This window comes from Schistocerca piceifrons, chromosome 1, assembly GCF_021461385.2.
Source record: "Schistocerca piceifrons isolate TAMUIC-IGC-003096 chromosome 1, iqSchPice1.1, whole genome shotgun sequence".
In the NCBI taxonomy this organism is placed as follows: Eukaryota; Metazoa; Arthropoda; class Insecta; order Orthoptera; family Acrididae; genus Schistocerca; species Schistocerca piceifrons.
The window spans coordinates 122,643,936-122,666,846 of NC_060138.1; the positions used below are offsets into that span (position 1 = coordinate 122,643,936).

The window sequence follows — 22,911 nt, forward strand, 5'->3', positions numbered from 1 at the left end:
AGACAACTTCCACAGCTGTTGCAGATCTGCAGGCAAGGTTTACATATTGCTTTGAACACAGTCTACGGCAAAATCTGGCTACAACAGGGGAATATAAAATATCTGCATTCACCTCTAGTAGCACCGCTAAATGACCATATGTCGGAGTCCTGGCCCATTGGAGCATGTTTACTACCTTAACGGAAACACGAAAAATCTATGCATAAAGGACCAGTTCCACCTGGATCTGCTTAAAAAGGATGGTTATGTTGTATCGAAATGTGCTGGACTGGATTTGTGCACCAACAGAATATCGATTCGCAGAGCTTAAAACCAACAGAGTAGCAACATTCCCTTTAGTTAGCAAAAATGGTAAATATAAGGTCCTGCACAAAAATTCCACGAGAATGTGCAGCAGAGCAGCTAGTAGCGTACACCCAAAAAAAGATGTGGAATGTTGTAACAATAATGTCGTGCAGGAAGTGAGCGGTAAAATTAAAATCTTCTAATGCTCTCGCCTAGAACAGTTGCTGGAATGAACAGAGCTAATTGTCAAAGCCGTACAGGACGTAGTTTTTACACGAAAAAAATTTGGTATGTATTGGAATTCGAAAAAAATACCTCCTTTGTACCTGTGAAATTACTGGCTGGAGAAAGAATGAAGAAAATCCAATGTAGATTTAAATTTTAAGTTAAAAATTAAACTGTATGTTATTAAAACACCAATTAAAAGCAAAGAGTTACTCTCTGTTTGTGAACGTCTATGCAAGAATTAATAAAGTTTGAGAATAAATTATGCTTTCTTATTCGCTGCCGTGGCAAAAATCCTAAAAGTCTCCCATTTACGACGATCTACATACGTGGAATGTTGGTAATTGTACGACCTTGAAAAATAGCTGAAACTAGGTAGCTGAAAGTACTGACTTACACTGTGTATTCTTTGTGCAGAACTGTCTACTGATAGTCTAATATTAAAAAATCCATCTTGTAAGAAGGTAAACGAGAATAGAACTACAGCAATTTGTCGGCTTTTCACTTTTAAATAATAATTAAATGATAATAATAATAATAATAGTATTTATGACAGATGTAGCACGCTAGTTGCGTACCGAAATTGAATATTATGAAATTATTTTTTCGAAGTTGAGATATATTCCTTACCTGACAATAGTCTGTTGGTCTGGCTGCTGTTGCTGGGACATCATCTGACCAGGCGGATGATCGATCAGCAGCATCGAGTGTTCGTATTTTTGTGGCACCTGGTCACCGCTATGGAATAGAACATGAGGCCTTCTGTCAGTTCTCCTGATACATGAGTAAATCTTTTGCGGAGATGAAAAATTCTCCATCTTTGTGTAGAGGTGGAAAAGAATTTTTTTCTGGTCCGCAAGGATCTTGAGCATAAATAAAAACAGTCAGCGAGTTTCGCTGACATATGTTAACAAGTGCAACCACTGCTACCGAAGTAACATCATAATATTATTAATTTGAATAGTTAAAAATTATTATAGAAAAATGGTGGTTGATAAGGTTTATTTTTACTATATTAACGTTCAGAAAAATAAATGCCACAAGAATAAGTCTCTTTCATTAAAAATGCTTTTTCTTTATTAGCCTGTTACTACTACTACTACTAACATCAATAATTAAATCAGTGATAGCACACTTGGTCCTTAATAGCATTTCTGCTTGAAACTCAATACTAGACGCGGTTTTCTTCGAAGTAAGGGAATATTTTAGCGAATCTTCTAACCGGAAAATAGGCTGTTGTTGTGACTGCCATTGCTGGTGTATCATCACCTGGTACGGCGGATGGTCAATGAGCAGCACTGATTATTCGTATTTTTGTGGCACCTGGTCGACGCTAATTCCGCTGCTGAAACATACGAGTCACCAAACTGAAATGTGGCGCTTGACCATAACGTTTAATAGGGACACACTGTGGGAAAAAAGCAGATGGAATGTTATGTCCAGTCAATTGCTTTTTTCGACTATGATTGGCTACTGTTCTTTTCACAATCCGCGGATTTCTCCATTGTCTTTGCGCAGACGTACTGAAAGTGCCCGACACACTGGCAGTCTTCGACAGACGTTATACAAATATACAGAAACATCGGGAAACCGTATCCCTCAAAGTCAAATAGTGCCTCCAATTTTGTCTTGCTTGTGTCTAGTCATTTATATTAATATTTTCAGCAATTTTCATTCGTTCGTCTCTTGGAATGTTTGACGCATCCGTACTGCCCTTTGCAGCTAAGAGCATTTGTCATTTTTTTTTTTTACATTTGGTATTGAAACAATAGTCACAATTGAAGGGTAAATTTCGAAACGACACACCTCAGTTTGTTTAAGAGCAAACCACTCTTTCGTAGATTCGTATTACATCGTTCTCTTGGTAGGCGACACATATCTGCTCACTACATAGGGCAGAAATAACTCATTTGCTGAATGAATTTCGAAAAGCGGTACATCTCGCTGAGATGTCAACTGTGTGTGATAATGTGCGATGATGTGAATAATTATCTTTTAAGGTATGTGAGGAGGTTTCTTACATGCTAACATTTGGCCACAAGAGGTGAGGCTAAAATGTCCAGTCGCACTATAGTTCAATGCTCTAGACCAGGGGTTCCCAACAAAATTTTCTCGAGGGTCTCCTCATCGAGCATGATTGGTACTTTGTCATATCACAGTATCAAGTACCTAAAAAAGCCAGATTAAGAGTCTTTTTATACGTTTTCTATTTTTGGTACTTAGAAAAAACACTGACATATTCATTATAGAAAGAATTTTGATCTTAAAACTGCTCATGCAGGAAGCGGCCAAAACAAAAAATCTGTTATCATACGAAATATATTTAATATATTTTTATTGTAATAGCATCTTGCGGACCCTCTGGCATAGCTCGCGGACCCCTGGGGATCCGCGGACCACCTGTTGGGAACCACTGCTCTAGACTTATCTTTAATAGTAGACTGTAAGAAGGTTAAAAATTTTGTTTTACCTTCTTGGGTGTTCGTCGCATTCTTTGTACATTATTACCTTATGACTTTTGATTATCGCTGTGATAAGTCCTACTTCCGGTGAATGTCACTGAAGATTTGCTACAGTTAAAAAATATGTGTCAGCAGAGCATTCAGACGTCTTTAAAACTATCCTAGAATGGGCAAATTTTTAAAAGTATCGAAATACGTTCAAAAATGTGTTCAAATGTGTGTGAAATCTTATGGGACTTAACTGCTAAGGACATCAGTCCCTAAGCTTACACACTACTTAACCTAAAATATCCTAAGGATAAACACACACACCCATGCCCGTGGGAGGACTCGAACCTCCGCCGGGACCATCGATATACATTGATCGACCCTTATGAAAGATAACGATATAGTTGTGACGAAGACGTCGATACGTTGGAATATCGATAGTTTTGGTGCAGCCCTACGCCAGATAAGCCTCGGGAGCGAAACACTTCTGGTATGTGAAACTTCCTGGCAGATTAAAACCGTGTGCCCGACCGAGACTCGAACTCGGGACCTTTGCCTTTCGCGGGCAAGTGCTCTACCATCAGAGCTACCGAAGCACGACTCACGCCCGGTACTCACAGCTTTACTTCTGCCAGTACCTCGTCTCCTACCTTCCAAAGTTTCATATCAGCGCACACTCCGCTGCAGAGTGAAAATCTCATTCTGGAAACATCCCCCAGGCTGTGGCTAAGCCATGTCTCCGCAATATCCTTTCTTTCAGGAGTGCTAGTTCTGCATGTTTCGCAGGAGAGCTTCTGTAAAGTTTGGAAGGTAGGAGACGAGGTACTGGCAGAAGTAAAGCTGTGAGTACCGGGCGTGAGTCGTGCTTCGGTAGCTCTGATGGTAGAGCACTTGCCCGCGAAAGGCAAAGGTCCCGAGTTCGAGTCTCGGTCGGGCACACGGTTTTAATCTGCCAGGAAGTTTCATATCAGCGCACACTCCGCTGCAGAGTGAAAATCTCATTCTGGAGACTTCTGGTATGTATTCTGCGCATGAAAGTACAATAGTGCTTACCATCTCGCTGCGATATTTACTTCAAACCAAGTCGCAACGGCTTTTGTACTGACATACAAAACGTGGTTGCCAACAGCTTAGAAACAATATATGACTGTTGGTGGGCGACAATGGGCAGTCTAGTACTCGGGACTGGTTTTTCGTGTGCCGGCCTGCACTTTTAAGGTACGTGTACTGCAGGGACAACATAATGAGTCATGTTTTCGTTTTTTATAGAACTTAATAATGGTATCACGACTTCCCGAAACAAGTTGATGAATTGTGATAATTTACAAGTGATTTGCGCAGCACTCCCTGCGTTTGCCTTACTTGTATGGTCCCGGTCCCATTGGGGGCGGTCCCATCCTCTGGTAGATGAAGCCGTCAGCAGGTGGCGCCTGCTGCTCAGGGGTCGCTGGTAGCACGGGGTACTGCGGCCCCCTCCTCTGAAGGATGATGGCGTTACCAAAAGGCACCTGTTGCTCAGGGAACGATGGTTGCTGCCGCTCGCCGGGGTAGACAGCGGTGTCCGCACTGTGAAACCACCAGAAAGTGTTCTCATAGTCTGGCTCTGGAGTACAAACAGGGGGCCATTCGTACAGTTCTGTATCACTCTGGTGTCAAATGTTTTTAGATTCGGGGAGGCAATGGAAATTTCGTGTGGCAGAAAACGTCATAGCATTTGCATTCTGTGGTGTCCCCCGAAGGACGATGTGCTAAGACAAGGTTGGTACTTCGCAACGAAACAAGTAAGCGTAGTCGCTCCCTGAGCGGGGTCGGAGTAGACAAGCCAGGAAGAGTTTCCATATGCCACTGCATTAGCATACTTGCTTACGTCTGAGCCCAGTGTGCAGTCATCGCTGAAGGCAATAGCATCATCTCTCTATTGATCCAGCAGTTCAATTGTTGTATTAGACAGTACCCTATTTTGTTCTGTATCAATTGATATGTTAATGTGCAGTGACAGTAACAAATATTCATGAGATTCTTGGCTCTGAGCACTATGGGACTCAACATCTTAGGTCATAAGTCCCCTAGAACTTAGAACTACTTAAACCTAACTAACCTAAGGACATCACACACACCCATGCCCGAGGCAGGATTCTAACCTGCGACCGTAGCGGTCCCGCGGTTCCGGACTGCAGCGCCGGAACCGCACGGCCACCGCGGCCGGCATGAGATTCTTGTGGACATATATTGTTAAGGATTTCATCGTGTTCAAGTTGTACAATGTGCGCAGAATAATGTGCCCAGTAGATGTGCAAGTCTGCAGGGCACGCGTAGGGAGAGTGGAAGTGATGGGGGCCACAAGGTAGGCACTGTAGGGGTAATGCAGGCCGCTGGACGAGAAGTGCCTTTCTGAACTGAAGCCTACGCTCACATTTTTTTATAATATCGAGACCCTGCATAACCACATTTGCATCCTGACCACTCAAAAAGAAGTGTCACCTCTGCTTTCGTTAGTATCGAAAAATAATTCCGCTGATATACAACAAGAACAGCGATTTATTCTCACTTGGCTTCTTAGTCATTTGTAACGTTCAGAGAAGCGTCATGACTGGCGAATTTTGAGTAAAACCTATGCATTTCTCTTGTTACCATGTTAAAATCTGCTTCTTTTGTCAAAATACAGCCGCCTCACTAACGTCTAGTGGAGGTGCAACTAGGAGAGAATTCCGAAACAGTGCTTTATTAAATTTATTAATGACGAACTGAGAAGAAGTAAGGTCAATAGGTTATGAAAACGCACATCCTCGGTACAAAAATTACCGTGTAATGTCTTCACTTACGTAGTTACGAAACACCTAGCATTTCTCGTTTTACCAGCAATCGATGGTCCTTAAAAATAACATATTTTCATTGTGAAAGTCTGTACTTAGTGGGATAATGCGGTAGATAATGAAGTTTTGCATAATAACGAAATAGCAAAATTCGCTCCTCTTTGCGAGCTACCATGTTCCAAAATCTCATTTCGATATCTCAAACTGTTTACGAAACGTGGAGAATGTTGTGGATGTTTCCCTATGGCTTTATCGCTGGCGCGCGCGATCGCAAATGAGTGTGCTACGTCAGAGCAGTTTTGTTGATATTGGTGACAGATAGAGTCCTCCATCCAAGTCTACGGAAAAATTCAGTATCTTAGCTAAATTTCTAACCCAGCAACATATTACGTAATAGGCACCAAACACAAAATCGTAACGGCCCTTATTTTTCATTGCAAACTTTTTCAAATTTCGCGCAGTGTCTTACTTACATGCAAATATCACAATAATTGTGACTATAACGAAATGGTTGGCACATCATCATGAAGCTGATATATAAAGGTATAAGTAGCGCAGAAACGATTTTTTTTTTACTGAAAAGTTTCTGTAAAGTCTTTTGGGAAAGATTGCAGGACGTGCAGCTCGATTCTGTCATCGCCAAAAGTGGGCAAACAGTGTAGGCCTCCCCTTCCGAACAAACGTATGCACTCACCCAGCGTTTTGGACGGAAACTGCGCATCGGCCACTGTATGTTTCGCGAACTCTAATAAGATGTTCTGATATTTAATATGTTGTAGTATCATCTCGACCTCCTCTAGGACTATAGCTAAGAATTCTCAGCACAGTGTCGACGAAAATTATTTCCTACGATACAGCACATTCCACGTGAATGTACAAGAATTACATAGACTGAGGGCTGGGGAAGATCGGGAAGTATTGGACAGCGGACTGTATCGGACGAGAACTGTTTCTAGCCTCTAGAAATAGAGACAGCACCCGTCGCGCCACTGCAGTGGGAGCCATGGAGGGACGAGACAACTCAGGCGATTTTGAATCAAAACTTCAGCCCGTTTTGGAGTGGCAACAAGTTAGTTATTTCTAGTAAGCTTTTCGGTGCACGAAGTTAACACTGGAGTATGCGTAACTAAAATAATGTTAAGTTACAATAGCAAAAATTATAAATTACATACATAGCAATACAAATAGTAAACTGCAGTGATAATTATGCCATCCTGTATACAAATAAGGTTGTCAAATTTCGTCTTGAATATGTAAACATGTCAAATTAAAATTGTTTGTAGTCACTCCTCTAAATTATTCTTTAATTTCTTATTCTCTTTCGTCTATTATGTAAATGGAAGTAACAGTAAATCTAGTAATATTCCATCCCTTCACTATAACATAGGTTAATATGCACCATTTAACTCATGTAATACTATAATAAATATATTAAATAGTTTCAAAACGTAAGTGCAAATGTGGAAGTTTTTCAGCAATGCAGAAGACGAAAGTCATGTGGTCAAACGCTGGTAATAAGCTACTACACTTTATTTCTATCATTTCTCTTGTTTTATCTCATTAATTCCACCTTGGATATACACTCCTGGAAATGGAAAAAAGAACACATTGACACCGGTGTGTCAGACCCACCATACTTGCTCCGGACACTGCGAGAGGGCTGTACAAGCAATGATCACACGCACGGCACAGCGGACACACCAGGAACCGCGGTGTTGGCCGTCGAATGGCGCTAGCTGCGCAGCATTTGTGCACCGCCGCCGTCAGTGTCAGCCAGTTTGCCGTGGCATACAGAGCTCCATCGCAGTCTTTAACACTGGTAGCATGCCGCGACAGCGTGGACGTGAACCGTATGTGCAGTTGACGGACTTTGAGCGAGGGCGTATAGTGGGCATGCGGGAGGCCGGGTGGACGTACCGCCGAATTGCTCAACACGTGGGGCGTGAGGTCTCCACAGCACATCGATGTTGTCGCCAGTGGTCGGCGGAAGGTGCACGTGCCCGTCGACCTGGGACCGGACCGCAGCGACGCACGGAAGCACGCCAAGACCGAAGGATCCTACGCAGTGCCGTAGGGGACCGCACCGCCACTTCCCAGCAAATTAGGGACACTGTTGCTCCTGGGGTATCGGCGAGGACCACTCGCAACCGTCTCCATGAAGCTGGGCTACGGTCCCGCACACCGTTAGGCCGTCTTCCGCTCACGCCCCAACATCGTGCAGCCCGCCTCCAGTGGTGTCGCGACAGGCGTGAATGGACTGACAAATGGAGACGTGTCGTCTTCAGCGATGAGAGTCGCTTCTTCCTTGGTGCCAATGATGGTCGTATGCGTGTTTGGCGCCGTGCAGGTGAGCGCCACAATCAGGACTGCATACGACCGAGGCACACAGGGCCAACACCCGGCATCATGGTGTGGGGAGCGATCTCCTACACTGGCCGTACACCACTGGTGATCGTCGAGGGGACACTAAATAGTGCACGGTACATCCAAACCGTCATCGAACCCATCGTTCTACCATTCCTAGACCGGCAAGGGAACTTGCTGTTCCAACAGGACAATGCACGTCCGCATGTATCCCGTGCCACCCAACGTGCTCTAGAAGGTGTAAGTCAACTGGCCAGCAAGATCTCCGGATCTGTCCCCCATTGAGCATGTTTGGGACTGGATGAAGCGTCGTCTCACGCGGTTTGCACGTCCAGCACGAACGCTGGTCCAACTGAGGCGCCAGGTGGAAATGGCATGGCAAGCCGTTCCACAGGACTACATCCAGCATCTCTACGATCGTCTCCATGGGAGAATAGCAGCCTGCATTGCTGCGAAAGGTGGATATACACTGTACTAGTGCCGACATTGTGCATGCTCTGTTGCCTGTGTCTATGTGCCTGTGGTTCTGTCAGTGTGATCATGTGATGTATCTGACCCCAGGAATGTGTCAATAAAGTTTCCCCTTCCTGGGACAATGAATTCAAGGTGTTCTTATTTCAATTTCCAGGAGTGTAGTTAATATCGTTAAATCTAACAACTTTGTTGTTCTTTCACTGTTACGTGAGAAAATAAAGCAAATGTAACTTTCAATATATCCATGCACACGTTGAAAATGGAGTTATAGCTCGGTAACGCGTTGGACAGCAAGCAGAAAATAAAAAATATCAATTACTCATCTCTAATCATAACTGATATTATTCTGCACGATTTCAGTGGGAATGTTAAAGTACCATTGTGGTGCGTTTGGGTTGTATCGGACAAAGTAATTTTAGGTTGTATTGGACAAAACGAAGCTTAAAACTAAAATGTTTAGGATTTTTTCTTTAATATACAAAGTTGAAGAAGTGAGGCCATAAATGCGGTGAAAATAATAAGAAGGAAGCCGTAGAAGTAATCATATAGAGAAACGAATGGGAAGTACTTTAGAACTACATTAGGTTTACTTACGGCTTTCAGGGAAAAGAACAAGGTTCTGTTTTAGGAAATAATACATTATTTCCGAGAACATTGTGATGAGTAGGAAATAGTATTGTGCGATCATGTTAAATATTTAGATAGATGGCTTATACGTTCCAGTAATGACGAGTTCTTAAATATATTATCAAATATGCAGTGCAGCTGAAAATAAAAGTATTGGCTCAATAAGGCAAGACTGAAAGCGGGTAAAGACTTTTACTACGATTTTATCAAAATACTCGAAGATTTATAACTGAGGAAAGCTGAAATCACGAGTTTGCAGCGAGCAGAAAGTTGCAGCAACGAACGAATTTACAGATTCTTCGGGAAATAAGTGAACTAATGGGCAATTACAAGTTTATAACGATTTAAGATCAAATTTAAACTGTTTTGCATATTAAATGATTTTTCCCCCCTTATTACAATTTCATGCCCGACACAATCCTTCAAACATTTACGGTACCAAAATGAGAATAGTGGAAGAAATATTAAAAAAATCAACGAACGTATTTTCTTACGACATCGAGTTTTATAGTTCTATTAAATAACATATCATAGTATTGTTTAATGTGAAGAGTATTCCAATAAAACATTCAGAAAATTCAGAATAAGCTTACATGTCCGATCCACTGTACCTTTCCCTACTACCTAAAGGAATGACATTGACGAGACTATAAACAAAATTATTGGATTGTATTTTTTGAGTCGCACCTGTCCCAAATGCTATGACAGCCTGTTCAAAGTTCTTAGAAACTCAGATCATCTGAATACGTTACATAGCACTTGTGAAAGTACGAATATTGTACAGTTCGTGACAGCTGAGACTGGAAAAATACAATCAAAAAGTGCTAATACATTAACATAATGGGTCAAGTAGTTTAAGTATACTAGAAATAAACATTAACGAACACTATTAAACGAGGCGTGAGGTAGTATGTTATATAAATACTTCGATGGAACATTCAATGTTGAAAAGGCAATCACCGTAAATTACCTAGGAATGGCAATCGCCCGCTCCCCTCCCACCCGCACTCCCGATTGTTTAAAGAATGGTATACATACTTTCTAGAACCGAAGCCGCAAATCCCTTACCTCGTCTACGTAAAGGCCGTAAGTTCAAGAGTACTATGTTGTCAGAAGTTATTATTCCAAACTGGGATCCCACTGTCCTAAAGCCAGTTAGACTAGGCTCAAAAGAACGAAGTTCTACAAGAGCCCGCCCTCTCCATTTCGGAAGGAAATGAAAGAAGAGTGAAAAATTAAATAAAACAAAATAAAATAAAAATTACAAGAACAAACTGTGAGTGGCAGCCCGAAATCAGATGTATCGCAGGCCGCATTCCCTGGTTTACAGAATCGAACTCCCATGTGTAAAACAACCGCTTCACGGGTCTAACTGTTTATGGCGTAATATCCCCTGAACTACGTGCCGTACAGTGATGTTTCGCAGGTATTCAGTGCTATATCCAGATACTGTCTGCAAAATGTGTTGCGAAAAGAGTTATTAGTTAAAAAACGTAATAAATTAAAACGTCATGCCTGATGCTGAAATTTTACTGGATGAACAACGAATATTTGGTAAGAGGTAAATTTTTTTCCTTTCATTATTTTGTGGAGAGTGTTAATGAGAAAATGTTTCGAAAAAGTTTGAAATTAGGTGTTAAGTTTGTCGGAAGTCACTAAGTGGTCTGGTTCTCAAACACTGGATGAATTTAATCTGGGTAATTAGCACGTGGCGATTTACCTGCCTCAAGACATATATACAGTTTTGAACTTTAGTACCTGACTTATTATATAGGGGTAAATGCTTCCGCCACAGCTGGGCAGGTCCTTGCCGCCTCGCTGATAGCATCACAGCCCCAGACCGCCGCACCAACACCTGATGCAGTATATGCGAATTTAGACTTTCTCGGTGAAACTAGATGAAGTCTTCTCAGGTTATCAGCCGAGTCAAGACGTCGTTCTGGGACAAAGTTTCAACTAGTTTCCTACTTGTCATCTTCAGGCGAAGTCACTAAGTGCTCTCGTTCTCTTCGCCTGAATATGGAACGTAGAAAACTTGTTGTAACGTTACCGCAGAACAACGCCTTGATTTGACTGACAATCCGAGAAGACTTCATTACATGACACAGTGTCTTCGAGGAATGGCGGCCACATAAGGCTGTCAACTGATCGGCTGTTATGGGCGTAGTAGCTTCAAAGCCTTCACGACAAAGCTTCATAGCCGAGGTCTGTGAGATCGACACTCATCAGTCAGCGCCTACCTGCTGTCCTCGAACTACTTTTGACTCACCCTGATCCACGAGCTTCCATTAGAGACCACTTACACCATTTTACGCACGGCTTCCTTGAAGATGCCGTCCCGCTGACTCAAATGGACAAACACCTCTCTTGTGAATGGTATCTATATTAGCTTTAGTTCTAGAACTCAGGTTAGATTACGTGGTTCTGATAACATTTGTTCTCGCATGGCAATTCATCCCGCAGACAGTGACAATTGTATTACCTTTGTATTTCGGCCGCCCTTATCCATGGCGAGGGCCTGGGAGCGATTGGGATACCGTTGTAGTTGCCGAACTGCCGAAACTCCTTCCCGTAACCTGGAACACATAACAGACGCACCATTTAAGTACACGTTTGATAAATAACCACAAAAAAGAACCAAGGGGGGGGGGGGGAGGGTGGAATTGGACTGCAACGTCCGGCGAGGTCTAGGTCATAGGTCCTTAGGGACTCAGACTGGCAGGGGGAAGAATAACTGCTGTGGACTTATATAGGGAGATCCATTTCACAGTTGTTGGACGAATCTGCAGGTGAACAGGCTCATCTAAATAAAGGAGCGATAATCACGGCAAAATCACCGATATGTTGACAGATCGGGAGTTCAAAGGCATCAAAGAGTGAATTGAAACTCCTAAATAATTCGAAATAGTATAATGAAATAAATGTATTTACCAAAATGAAATTTACACATAAAGTGCGAATTCTGTCCACTGCATACTCTCAACCAAATGACTTTTCCCATAGCACTTTGACAATATATACCGACGAAAATAACAGCGTCCTACATATATATAAGTTATATGCAAGGCTATGCCAGTCTTATTCAAAAGGCCACATTCAGTGAAGAAACTCATACAAGGTGTTAAAAAAAAGTACTCTGTATTTTGAGAGATGACAGTATGGCTCAAACAAGAAAATAAATGTCCAGTAAACATGGGCTGTCATATGGATACCTTACGAGGTAGAAGACATGTGTTTCGCAATAGAGAAGATGAACAAGGGCTCAGAGCTTTTAGGTTGGCATTTTAGAGTCCATATTTGCTGGACATTTTTCTTATTTCTGGTCTACTACCTCTTAAAATATCGAATATTGTTTTTAACACGCTGTATATTGCCTATGGTGAGGGCACAGACTATGATGTGAACACTTAACAGTGACTATCATTAATCAGGCCATATGTGGAAGAAATGCTGCTTTCAGATTTTTTAGAAGTAACTCCTCTATAAACTCCTGAGATTTTTTACTAGATCCAGTTACTGCCCGTTACGTCATACATTGATATCAGAATAACTATAAACATGCACTATAATAGCCGCCTCGATAGACGATAATCTCTCAGAGTTATTGAAATCCTTGGGAGAAGATGCTATGACAAAACTATTCCGCCTGATTCGCAAGATGCATGAGATAGGTGAAATACTTTGCCTTCAAGAAGAATGTAACAATTCTATTTCCGAAAAAGGCAGATGAGGGCATTACCGAACCTACGTTGTAGTCCCATGAGTGCTAAATAATGACTGGAATTATTAACAGTATAACGCAAATACTGGTAGAAATGACCTCGGGGAAGATCACTTTCGGTTCCGAACAAACGTAGGAGCTTGCTTACCCTACGACATATCTGAGAAGATAGGTTATGGACTGGCAAACCTACATCTGTAGCATTTGAAGATTTAAAGAAACCTTTTGATAATGTTGACTGGAAAACACTCCTCGAACGTTTGAACTCACCAGGGATGAAATACACGGAGCGAAAGATTGTCTGCACCTTGTGCAGAAACCAAACTGCTATTAAATGGGTCTAACGACACGAAAGGGAAGCAGGAGCTGAGATGGACGTGGGACACGCTTGTAGCCTCTCCATGATGTTATCCAAACTATACACTGAGTAAACATTGAAGGAAACCCAGAAGAAATTTAGGAAGGGTATTACAATTCAGGGAGCAGAAATAAAGAAATTAAAATATGTCGCTGACATTTTATTTATGTCAGAGAAGATAAAGGACTTGGAAGGTCAGCTGATCAGATTACGTAGTGTCGTCTTGAAAAGAGACAGTAAACAGAGACATTACAAGATGAATGTCAACTAAAGTAAAACAACGGTAACGGTATGTAGTCGAATTAAATCACATGATTCTGATGGAATTTCGTTAGGAAATGAGACACTAAAAGTAGTCGATCCGTTTTGCTATTTGGACAACAAAGTAACTGACCATGGCTCGTATAGAGAATGTACACTGAAGCGCCAAAGAAACTGGTACAGGCATGCATATTCAAATACAGAGATATGGAAACAGGCAGAACACGGCGCTGCAGTCGGCAACGCCTATATAAGACAACAAATGTCTGGCGCAGTTGTTAGATCGGTTACTGCTGCTATAATGGCAGGTTATCAAGATTTAAGTGAGTTTGAACGTGGTGTTATAGGCGGCGCACGAGCGATGGAACACAGCATCTCCGAGGTAGCGATGAAGTGGAGATTTTCCCGTGCGACCATTTCACAAGTGTACCGTGAATATAAGTGCGGTGTGCGTACTGTAAGACATACGGTACACACACCATCAGATTATTTGGCTTGTCGCTCTAACGAAGTAGGCGAGTTCAGCAATATGTCTCGTGGTCTTATCGTAGCGTGTTTATCTTCTGCCGTTAGGTCAGCCGATAGAAATGCCACTTGCACGCTTAGAGTAGCAGATTGACGGTGACCAACTTTAAACAGAACTTGATTAATTTTCAAACACAATTATTAAAATAATAAAGATCATAGATATTACGTAACTTGATTCTGGATGCTGTTTACAATTGACAATTTGAAGTTCCTTTGGTCTTGGTACGTTAATCTTGTTCTCACATATCTCTGATACTGGACAAGTGTCTATACATTTCTCTTCATGGCTATGTACCGGAATATGATAATCTAATTAGGCGCAGACTGAAACTTGACTACAGACTAATGCAGACTGACTAATCGGAGGTCTGTACACTCGTTATAATACCTCGAGCGTTCAGGTATCACTGCGCGAGTGTGATCCGCGAGGAGAAAAGGTTCTACGTTAGCAGCAATCTCATTGGCTGCATTACATATTAATACGCGGATCGGCGGAAGCAGAATTTGGTCCGTCTCTGAGACAGTGCCATCTAGTGCGGAGATGGACGAGCGCTGCGCCTGCGCTGTTGTGCTTAGCGGGGCGCGCTCTGGTGGGAAAGTTGTGTACGCACTGACTACGCGGAACTATGTACACAACAATAAGGAATCCGTAAAAAATCAAATCTCCGACATCGCTGCGGCCGGAAAAAGATCCTGCAAGAACGGGACCAACGACGACTGAAGAGAATCTTTCAACGTGACACAAGTGCAACCCTACCGCATACTGCTGCACATTTCAGTGTTGTGCCATCAACAAGTGTCAATGTGCGAACTATTCAACGAAACATGATAGATACGTGTTTTCGGAGCCGAAAGCCACTCGTGTACCCTTGATGACCGCGCGACAAAGCTTTACGCCTCGCCTGGGCCAGTCAACGCCGACTTTAGACAGTTGATGACTGGAAACGTTAGCTGGTCGGACGAGTCTGGTTTCAAATTGTATCGAGCGGATGGACATATACTGGTATGGAGACAACCTCATTAATCCATGGGCCCTGCATGTCAGCAGATTATTGTTCAAGCTGGCGGAGGCTCTGCAATGGTGTGGTGCGTGTGCAGATGGAATGATACGGGACCTCTGATACGTCTAGATACGACTCTGACAGGTGACACATACGTAACCATCCTGTGTTATCACCTGCATCCATTCATGTCCACTGTGCATTCAAACGGACTTGGGCAATTCCAGCAGGACAATGCGACACCCCACACGTGCAGAATTGCTACAAAGTGGCTTCAGGAACATTCTCTTCTGAGTTCAGACACTTCCGCTGGCCACCAAACTCCCCATACATAATCTCTATTGAGCATATCTGCGATGCCTTGCAACGTACTGTTCAGAAGAGATCTCCATCCTCTCGTACTCTTACGGGTTTATGGACAGCCCTGCAGGATTCATGGTGTCAGTTCCCTGCAGCACTATTTCAGACATTACTCAAGTCCATGCCACGTCGTATTGCGCCATTTCTGCGTGTTAGCGAGGGGCCCTACACGATATTATGCACATGTACCAGTTTCTTTGGTTCTTCAGTGTAAAATGCAGACTGCCAATAGCAAGGAAAGTGTTTCTGAAAATAAGAACACATATAATACCGCGCGACCGCTATGGTCGTAGGTCCGAATCCTGCTTCGGGCATGGATGTGTGTGTTGTCCTTAGGTTAGTTAGGTTTAAGTAGTTCTCAGTTCTAGGAGACTGATGACCTCAGAAGTTAAGTCCCATAGTGCTCAGAGCCATTTGAACCATTTGAACTACTACAACAGCATACACGGTCCAGTCACACTAATGTGTCCACCGCCTATGTTCGGCGTCGACGTTCAGTAACCATTCACAGATGGCAATGGTCAACTCTAGCAGTGGAGGGTATATATAGTGCGTCTGGGATCAGTTTAGTCGTTATTGTAATGTGAAAACCGAGCGATTTATCTGATCTCTAAAAGAACATGATCATTGGTTTCCGGGCCAAAGCCTGCAAGAGAATTTCGAAACGGCTAAGTTTGTAAACTGTGTTGCCGTGGCTGTAGCATGCCGTGCGTGGCAAACTGACCCTATCCAAAACTGGCGCAGAGGCCACTGTAGTGCACCACGGGCCATAGATGACGGGGGTGAACAATGGCTGCGGACATGTTTACGGGCGAATACATGCGCAACTCTTGAGCAGCTGACAGCCCAAATGAACGAAGGGGCTACCAACAGTGTCTCCTCAGCGACCATTCAGCGAAAGTTGCTGCATTTGGGCCTCCTCAGCAGGAGCCTGGTTCTTAACCCATGTTGACTGTCATCGGCGACGGACGCAACTGGACGTCCACTGTGTGGCGACAGGTGGCGTCTGTAGATGAATCACGTTTTATGCTCCGTTCGACAGATGGCCGTTGGCGTGTGTGGCGTGAAACGTCTGAAAGCAAATACCCTGCTACAACCGGCGGAAGGGTCCAGTATGGAAGAGGGAGCGTTATGGTCTGGGGAATGTTTTTGTGGCATTCCCTGCGCGATCCTCTCATTCTGGAAGGCACAACGGATCAACACAAGTTCAAGTTTGCGTATATCCTTGGGAACCGTGGTGCGATGGCATCTACCAGCAGGACATTGCAACATGTCTCGCCACTCGCAGTGTACGTGCGTGCTTCAAATAGCGCCGGGATGAGTTTTTCGTACTCCCCTGGCCACAAAACTCACTGGATTAAAATCAGTCGAGAATCTGTGGGACCACCTCGACTGAGCTGTACGCGCCATGGATCCTCAACCGAGAAACCTAGCGCAGCCTGGACTCAGCATGGCTCCACATCCCTGTCGGTATCTTCTAGAACAGTGTTTCACATTTCTGAAGGCTTTACCCCTGAGTGCAACCAGATATTACCTGATACCCTCCACCAGTAACGTCATCAACATCAATGCCTAAAAATTTTTAGAATGAGAAAAAATTCTATTTGAACATTTTTATTTTGAGAATGACGAAAGATAGTTTCTGTAGATCTTTTATTATGCCATGAACTAATGGTTTTTCTTTTCTAACAACTTTTTTTATAGAATGATGAAACACTTAGCAGTGCACCGCTAGTGATCCCTATAACTTCTCTTGAGAAAAGAAAGCTAAGTATCAGCATTGGGGATGGAGACTTGTTGCGAAATATGCTGCCTCTGCATCACTCCCCCTCTAGCGACTCTTGCTTCAGGCATACACCCACAAGTAAAAGCAACCGAATTAAAATACGTGCGCTACAGTTACTGTTTGTAAATTACTTCGTTGCTGGACTCCTTACTTGTGAACTGGTAGAAACTGGATGACCTTAGGCTGCCAAAGCTTTATGTCTGACAACAAATAGTAATAATAATAACACTATGAAGGGCCTGCAGCATTTTAGTAACCATTACGTAGCTACTGCTCCGTCGTGCCGTCGATTAGATGAATTATCTGTTGCCAAATGAATAATGAAGCGATCTGTGGTCCATTGCGGGAACTACCTACAGCTATTAGATATTGAAGTATATCCTTATATATATTATATATATATTATATATATTGAAGTATATCCTTAATTTTACCATCATAGACGCGTAGCAAAAGTTTTTGTGTGGAAGGTGGGCTGTGTGAGTAGAAGATGTTCGTACATTCGTTTTATAAGCTTTAACCTCAACCAAATTCTGTCACGGTTTAGTGCTCGTATTTGAAAATACACTCCTGGAAATTGAAATAAGAACACCGTGAATTCATTGTCCCAGGAAGGGGAAACTTTATTGACACATTCCTGGGGTCAGATACATCACATGATCACACTGACAGAACCACAGGCACATAGACACAGGCAACAGAGCATGCACAATGTCGGCACTAGTACAGTGTATATCCACCTTTCGCAGCAATGCAGGCTGCTATTCTCCCATGGAGACGATCGTAGAGATGCTGGATGTAGTCCTGTGGAACGGCTTGCCATGCCATTTCCACCTGGCGCCTCAGTTGGACCAGCGTTCGTGCTGGACGTGCAGACCGCGTGAGACGACGCTTCATCCAGTCCCAAACATGCTCAATGGGGGACAGATCCGGAGATCTTGCTGGCCAGGGTAGTTGACTTACACCTTCTAGAGCACGTTGGGTGGCACGGGATACATGCGGACGTGCATTGTCCTGTTGGAACAGCAAGTTCCCTTGCCGGTCTAGGAATGGTAGAACGATGGGTTCGATGACGGTTTGGATGTACCGTGCACTATTCAGTGTCCCCTCGACGATCACCAGTGGTGTACGGCCAGTGTAGGAGATCGCTCTCCACACCATGATGCCGGGTGTTGGCCCTGTGTGCCTCGGTCGTATGCAGTCCTGATTGTGGCGCTCACCTGCACGGCGCCAAACACGCGTACGACCATCATTGGCATCAAGGCAGAAGCGACTCTCATCGCTGAAGACGACACGTCTCCATTCGTCCCTCCATTCACGCCTGTCGCGACACCACTGGAGGCGGGCTGCACGATGTTGGGGCGTGAGCGGAAGACGGCCTAACGGTGTGCGGGACCGTAGCCCAGCTTCATGGAGACGGTTGCGAATGGTCCTCGCCGATACCCCAGGAGCAACAGTGTCCCTAATTTGCTGGGAAGTGGCGGTGCGGTCCCCTACGGCACTGCATAGGATCCTACGGTCTTGGCGTGCATCCGTGCGTCGCTGCGGTCCGGTGCCAGGTCGACGGGCACGTGCACCTTCCGCCGACCACTGGCGACAACATCGATGTACTGTGGAGACCTCACGCCCCACGTGTTGAGCAATTCGGCGGTACGTCCACCCGGCCTCCCGCATGCCCACTATACGCCCTCGCTCGAAGTCCGTCAACTGCACATACGGTTCACGTCCACGCTGTCGCGGCATGCTACCAGTGTTAAAGACTGCGATGGAGCTCCGTATGCCACGGCAAACTGGCTGACACTGACGGCGGCGGTGCACAAATGCTGCGCAGCTAGCGCCATTCGACGGCCAACACCGCGGTTCCTGGTGTGTCCGCTGTGCCGTGCGTGTGATCATTGCTTGTACAGCCCTCTCGCAGTGTCCGGAGCAAGTATGGTGGGTCTGACACACCGGTGTCAATGTGTTCTTTTTTCCATTTCCAGGAGTGTATATAAGGACTGGTAACTTAGTACCAGAGTCTTTTAAAAAGAGATAACAACAATGATGTTAAAAAATAATTTAGTTTCGTAACCGTAACACAACCGTATTCTTTTATTCTTACCGCTTCGAAAATTGCGTTTTACCCCTCAGATGGTAATTACCCCCGGGTTGGAAACCACTGTTCTAGAACGTCATTGCCGGCCGAAGTGGCCGTGCGGTTAAAGGCGCTGCAGTCTGGAACCGCAAGACCGCTACGGTCGCAGGTTCGAATCCTGCCTCGGGCATGGATGTTTGTGATGTCCTTAGGTTAGTTAGGTTTAACTAGTTCTAAGTTCTAGGGGACTAATGACCTCAGCAGTTGAGTCCCATAGTGCTCAGAGCCATTTGAACCATTTACCATAGAACGTCATTGACTCTCTTCCTACTTGTCTAGTCGTCTGTGCTGCAAGAGGTGGCTGTCCAGGCATTTGACAGGTGGCCACATTAATGTGACAAGGCAGCGTAATAATTCTCTAGTAATATTGACACTGTCTGTTAGATGCCTCTTATATTGGTTGCAACAATCTGCCGTCAGTACCGTAGCAGTACAGTAGTCGATTTCATTTACTACGTATGCGGAGTAAGTTACATTTATATACGATCAGGATCAACTGCCACTGCCTGCATCATTCATCAGTCCTCTTTAGGCCATTGTGCATGTCGATACTGTCTTTTGGCGTTGCTACTTTCATACAGACAACCACATTATCTGCGAACAATCTTAAAGAGCTTCCGATGCTGGCTACTGGATCATTTGTGTACATTGTAAACAGTAACGGTCCCACCACACTCCCTTTGGATACTCCACAAATTACTTTCACATTTGTCGATTTTGTTCCATTAGGAGCGACATGCTGAGTTCTGTCTGCAAGGAAGTCTCGAATCCAGTCTCAAATCTGGTCAGATACTCGATAAGCTGGTATTTGTACGGTGCCAAATGCCTTCCTGAAGTCAAGGAACGCGGATTCAACCTGAGCGCCGTCGTCTTACAGCGCTACAGATCGCTAGGGCGAACAGAGGGAGCTGAGTTCCGCTGATCTGCGTTTGCGGTTCGTCATGTTTAGTTTTCCCCATGTGTGTAGATCGTTGTGAAATAGATGTGCAATCATCAAACTCCTCTTGGTATCATTTCGGTAGTTAATTAACCCATTGAATACAGATTAAACAAGGCCATCAACCATACTTACATGTGGGGCACATTGGTTTTTATGATAATTCCGTGATGCAAATATTCTGTTGAATAACTGATTACTTCCAGTCAGCCTACAGGCCATAGGTTGTACAGTGACACAAACCCATCTACATTAGTTAACGATGTAAAAACAAAATCCAAACATAGACCAGATTAAAAATTCGATGCAAATTCTTCACATAACACCAAAAGGCCCAATATTGAACTTCCTGGAAGAGATAGAAATCTATATACACACCCGCAAATATCCAGAAAAAATTTTAAACGAACAAACAGATGTAAAACATAAAAACTATTTTGATAATTTTATTGAAATCGTTGACCCCGGATAATTTCATAAAACGAACACCAATATACAGCTGCAAAGATTTTACTGTCACACAACTCCATAGATTTATAAACACAAATCTGTAACCATGTAACATCGCTGACACAACTCGAAGCGGTCAAACTTACAAAATGTTAAGAAGATCTTAACGATGCTGGCCAACAAAGAAAAATTCGCCTGCTGAGACAGTGCTTAGCGAGTAATTTATAATTTCGCCTGTGCTTTACTTAAAAACGCACCAAGTAAGATATCTGACAGCAACAGCGTCAACGACGTAATATGGAAGTAAGTCTTACGCCAAATGTACAAAATAATTATTTATTACGAGAACTCACAGATATATGATCTAAGTACCGTACTATATGTTGCAGAGTGCTTAAAAATGGTCTTTGGGTCGAAACAGGCCTATAGCCATTGAAAATAAAGTCACAATAATAACAGCTGATACAAAAAGCAGCGTTTTGGCTTAATGTACACACAATGTTCTTACAAGACATATATAACGTTGGAGGCCCAGAAGAATTTAAAATATTGACACTTTGTTTACGTGTTTATCATTGATACTCAGGCATCTGACGACCGTTGTATTGAATCACTAGTGGAATGAAGCCACATCTTACAGAGTCCCCCGTAACAGACCAGCTTCATTTGGCTCATACAGGATATTTATACAGCTAATAATAGACCACTTTCATCGTCACTACTGCGTGTACGGAAAGCACCACGTGTATGAACGGGGAGCACCCATATAGCTGTGCCGAGGGCACAAGATCCACGTTCCGGAGCGTGACAGAAACGTAATTTAAAGCACGAAAGTTCATACTACATACATCTTATCCAAATTACTTCTGGGATGGTCTTTCGTTACGATTTGCCTTCTTGACTGAAATAAAATAGTAAAGTCATTGAGAGCAATCCCATCACTCCAATGCAGTATATCCATAGAGTAGAACTACTTGAAGTGAACGTATTTGAATTAAACAGCCGATATGACGAATGATTTTACACATCAGTTTGTTGTAAATAGATTCCAGACAACATAGAATATGACGACATTTCACTATAGACTAACAACAAAACAAATTTTTCGCAAAATTCAGTTGTTCTATAACACTGTAGTGTGCTTTTCGCTAGGGTGAAAATGACAGTACCTGTCTCAGTTGCTGCTGCTTGACTGGACCATGTTAAAAAAAAAAAAAATCGATTGGAATACACTGCCATAAAAAGTTAGTGCACCCTGAGGTTTCGAATTTACTCGAGATTTGTTATTGCAACAGTGTATGTTGAGTACATGAATTGATTACGTTTACAGATCATTAGCACAAGTGATTATGAGGTACCAGGTATCGACTCATGCTGAAACGTCCATTTAGTACGTGGTTTACCCTCCTCGAGAGGCAGTGCAGGTGCCGACTCTGGCATCTAGTCGATCGAACAGAAGAGAATCGTTATGTCACACCTGCTAGACGTGTTCACGAAGTTTTGTAAGAGGAGTTGGTTGATGAGTCGCACGAGTCACTTCTCGTCCCATCACATCCCACACGTATTCGCTTGGAGATAAGTCCGGAGATCGTGCTGATCATGAAAGTTCCTGCACTTCTTGCACAGCACGTTGAATTCCGCAGGCAGTGTGTGGATCCCGTTGGAACAGCACATCACCTTCCTGTTGCAAGAACGCCAAAAAACAACTGTTATGCCGTCGCCAAGGTAGCCCCTGCGGGCGGGCAATACATCTAACACCATACAGGACAGAGGTTGCCTATGCCCAAGGCGTAAGCAATGGTAAACATCGGCTGTTTTGGAAACAGACATTCCGTGTACTACTTCCTGTAGAGGGTGTTCGAGATGGCCTGCAGGAAGAATTACTACACCAACATCTAATTGGCTGGCCAATACTATTTAAAGACTGGAACCCGCACTGGACGTCAGTTCATGCTGAATACCGACCTCAAGGACGTCTCCACGGAAGACTACGTCTTCGCTATCCGAATAGGACTTGGAATTAATTGTATGTGTGTTACCTCGGACTCTTGTAGGAAACTTAGAAGTTATCTTTTGTTGCCTCTAGTAGGAAATTCTTACTGGCTCTGTGATTGTGACTTTTCGTTGTTATTCGGTC

General features: G+C 43.6%; 1 protein-coding gene across 3 annotated transcripts in view; it reads right to left on the bottom strand.

The window, feature by feature from the left end:
• LOC124802429 (trithorax group protein osa-like) overlaps window positions 1-22,911 on the bottom strand; it is a 123,565-nt gene that overhangs the window by 39,416 nt on the left and 61,238 nt on the right. For all 3 annotated transcript variants that reach the window (XM_047264725.1, XM_047264393.1, XM_047263611.1), the window contains exons 2-4: window positions 11,721-11,814; window positions 4,323-4,526; window positions 1,141-1,248 (exon numbers count right to left, since the gene is read on the bottom strand). In XM_047264725.1, the coding sequence (XP_047120681.1) occupies window positions 1,141-1,248; window positions 4,323-4,526; window positions 11,721-11,814 (406 nt within the window). The remainder of the gene's footprint in view (window positions 1-1,140; window positions 1,249-4,322; window positions 4,527-11,720; window positions 11,815-22,911) is intronic.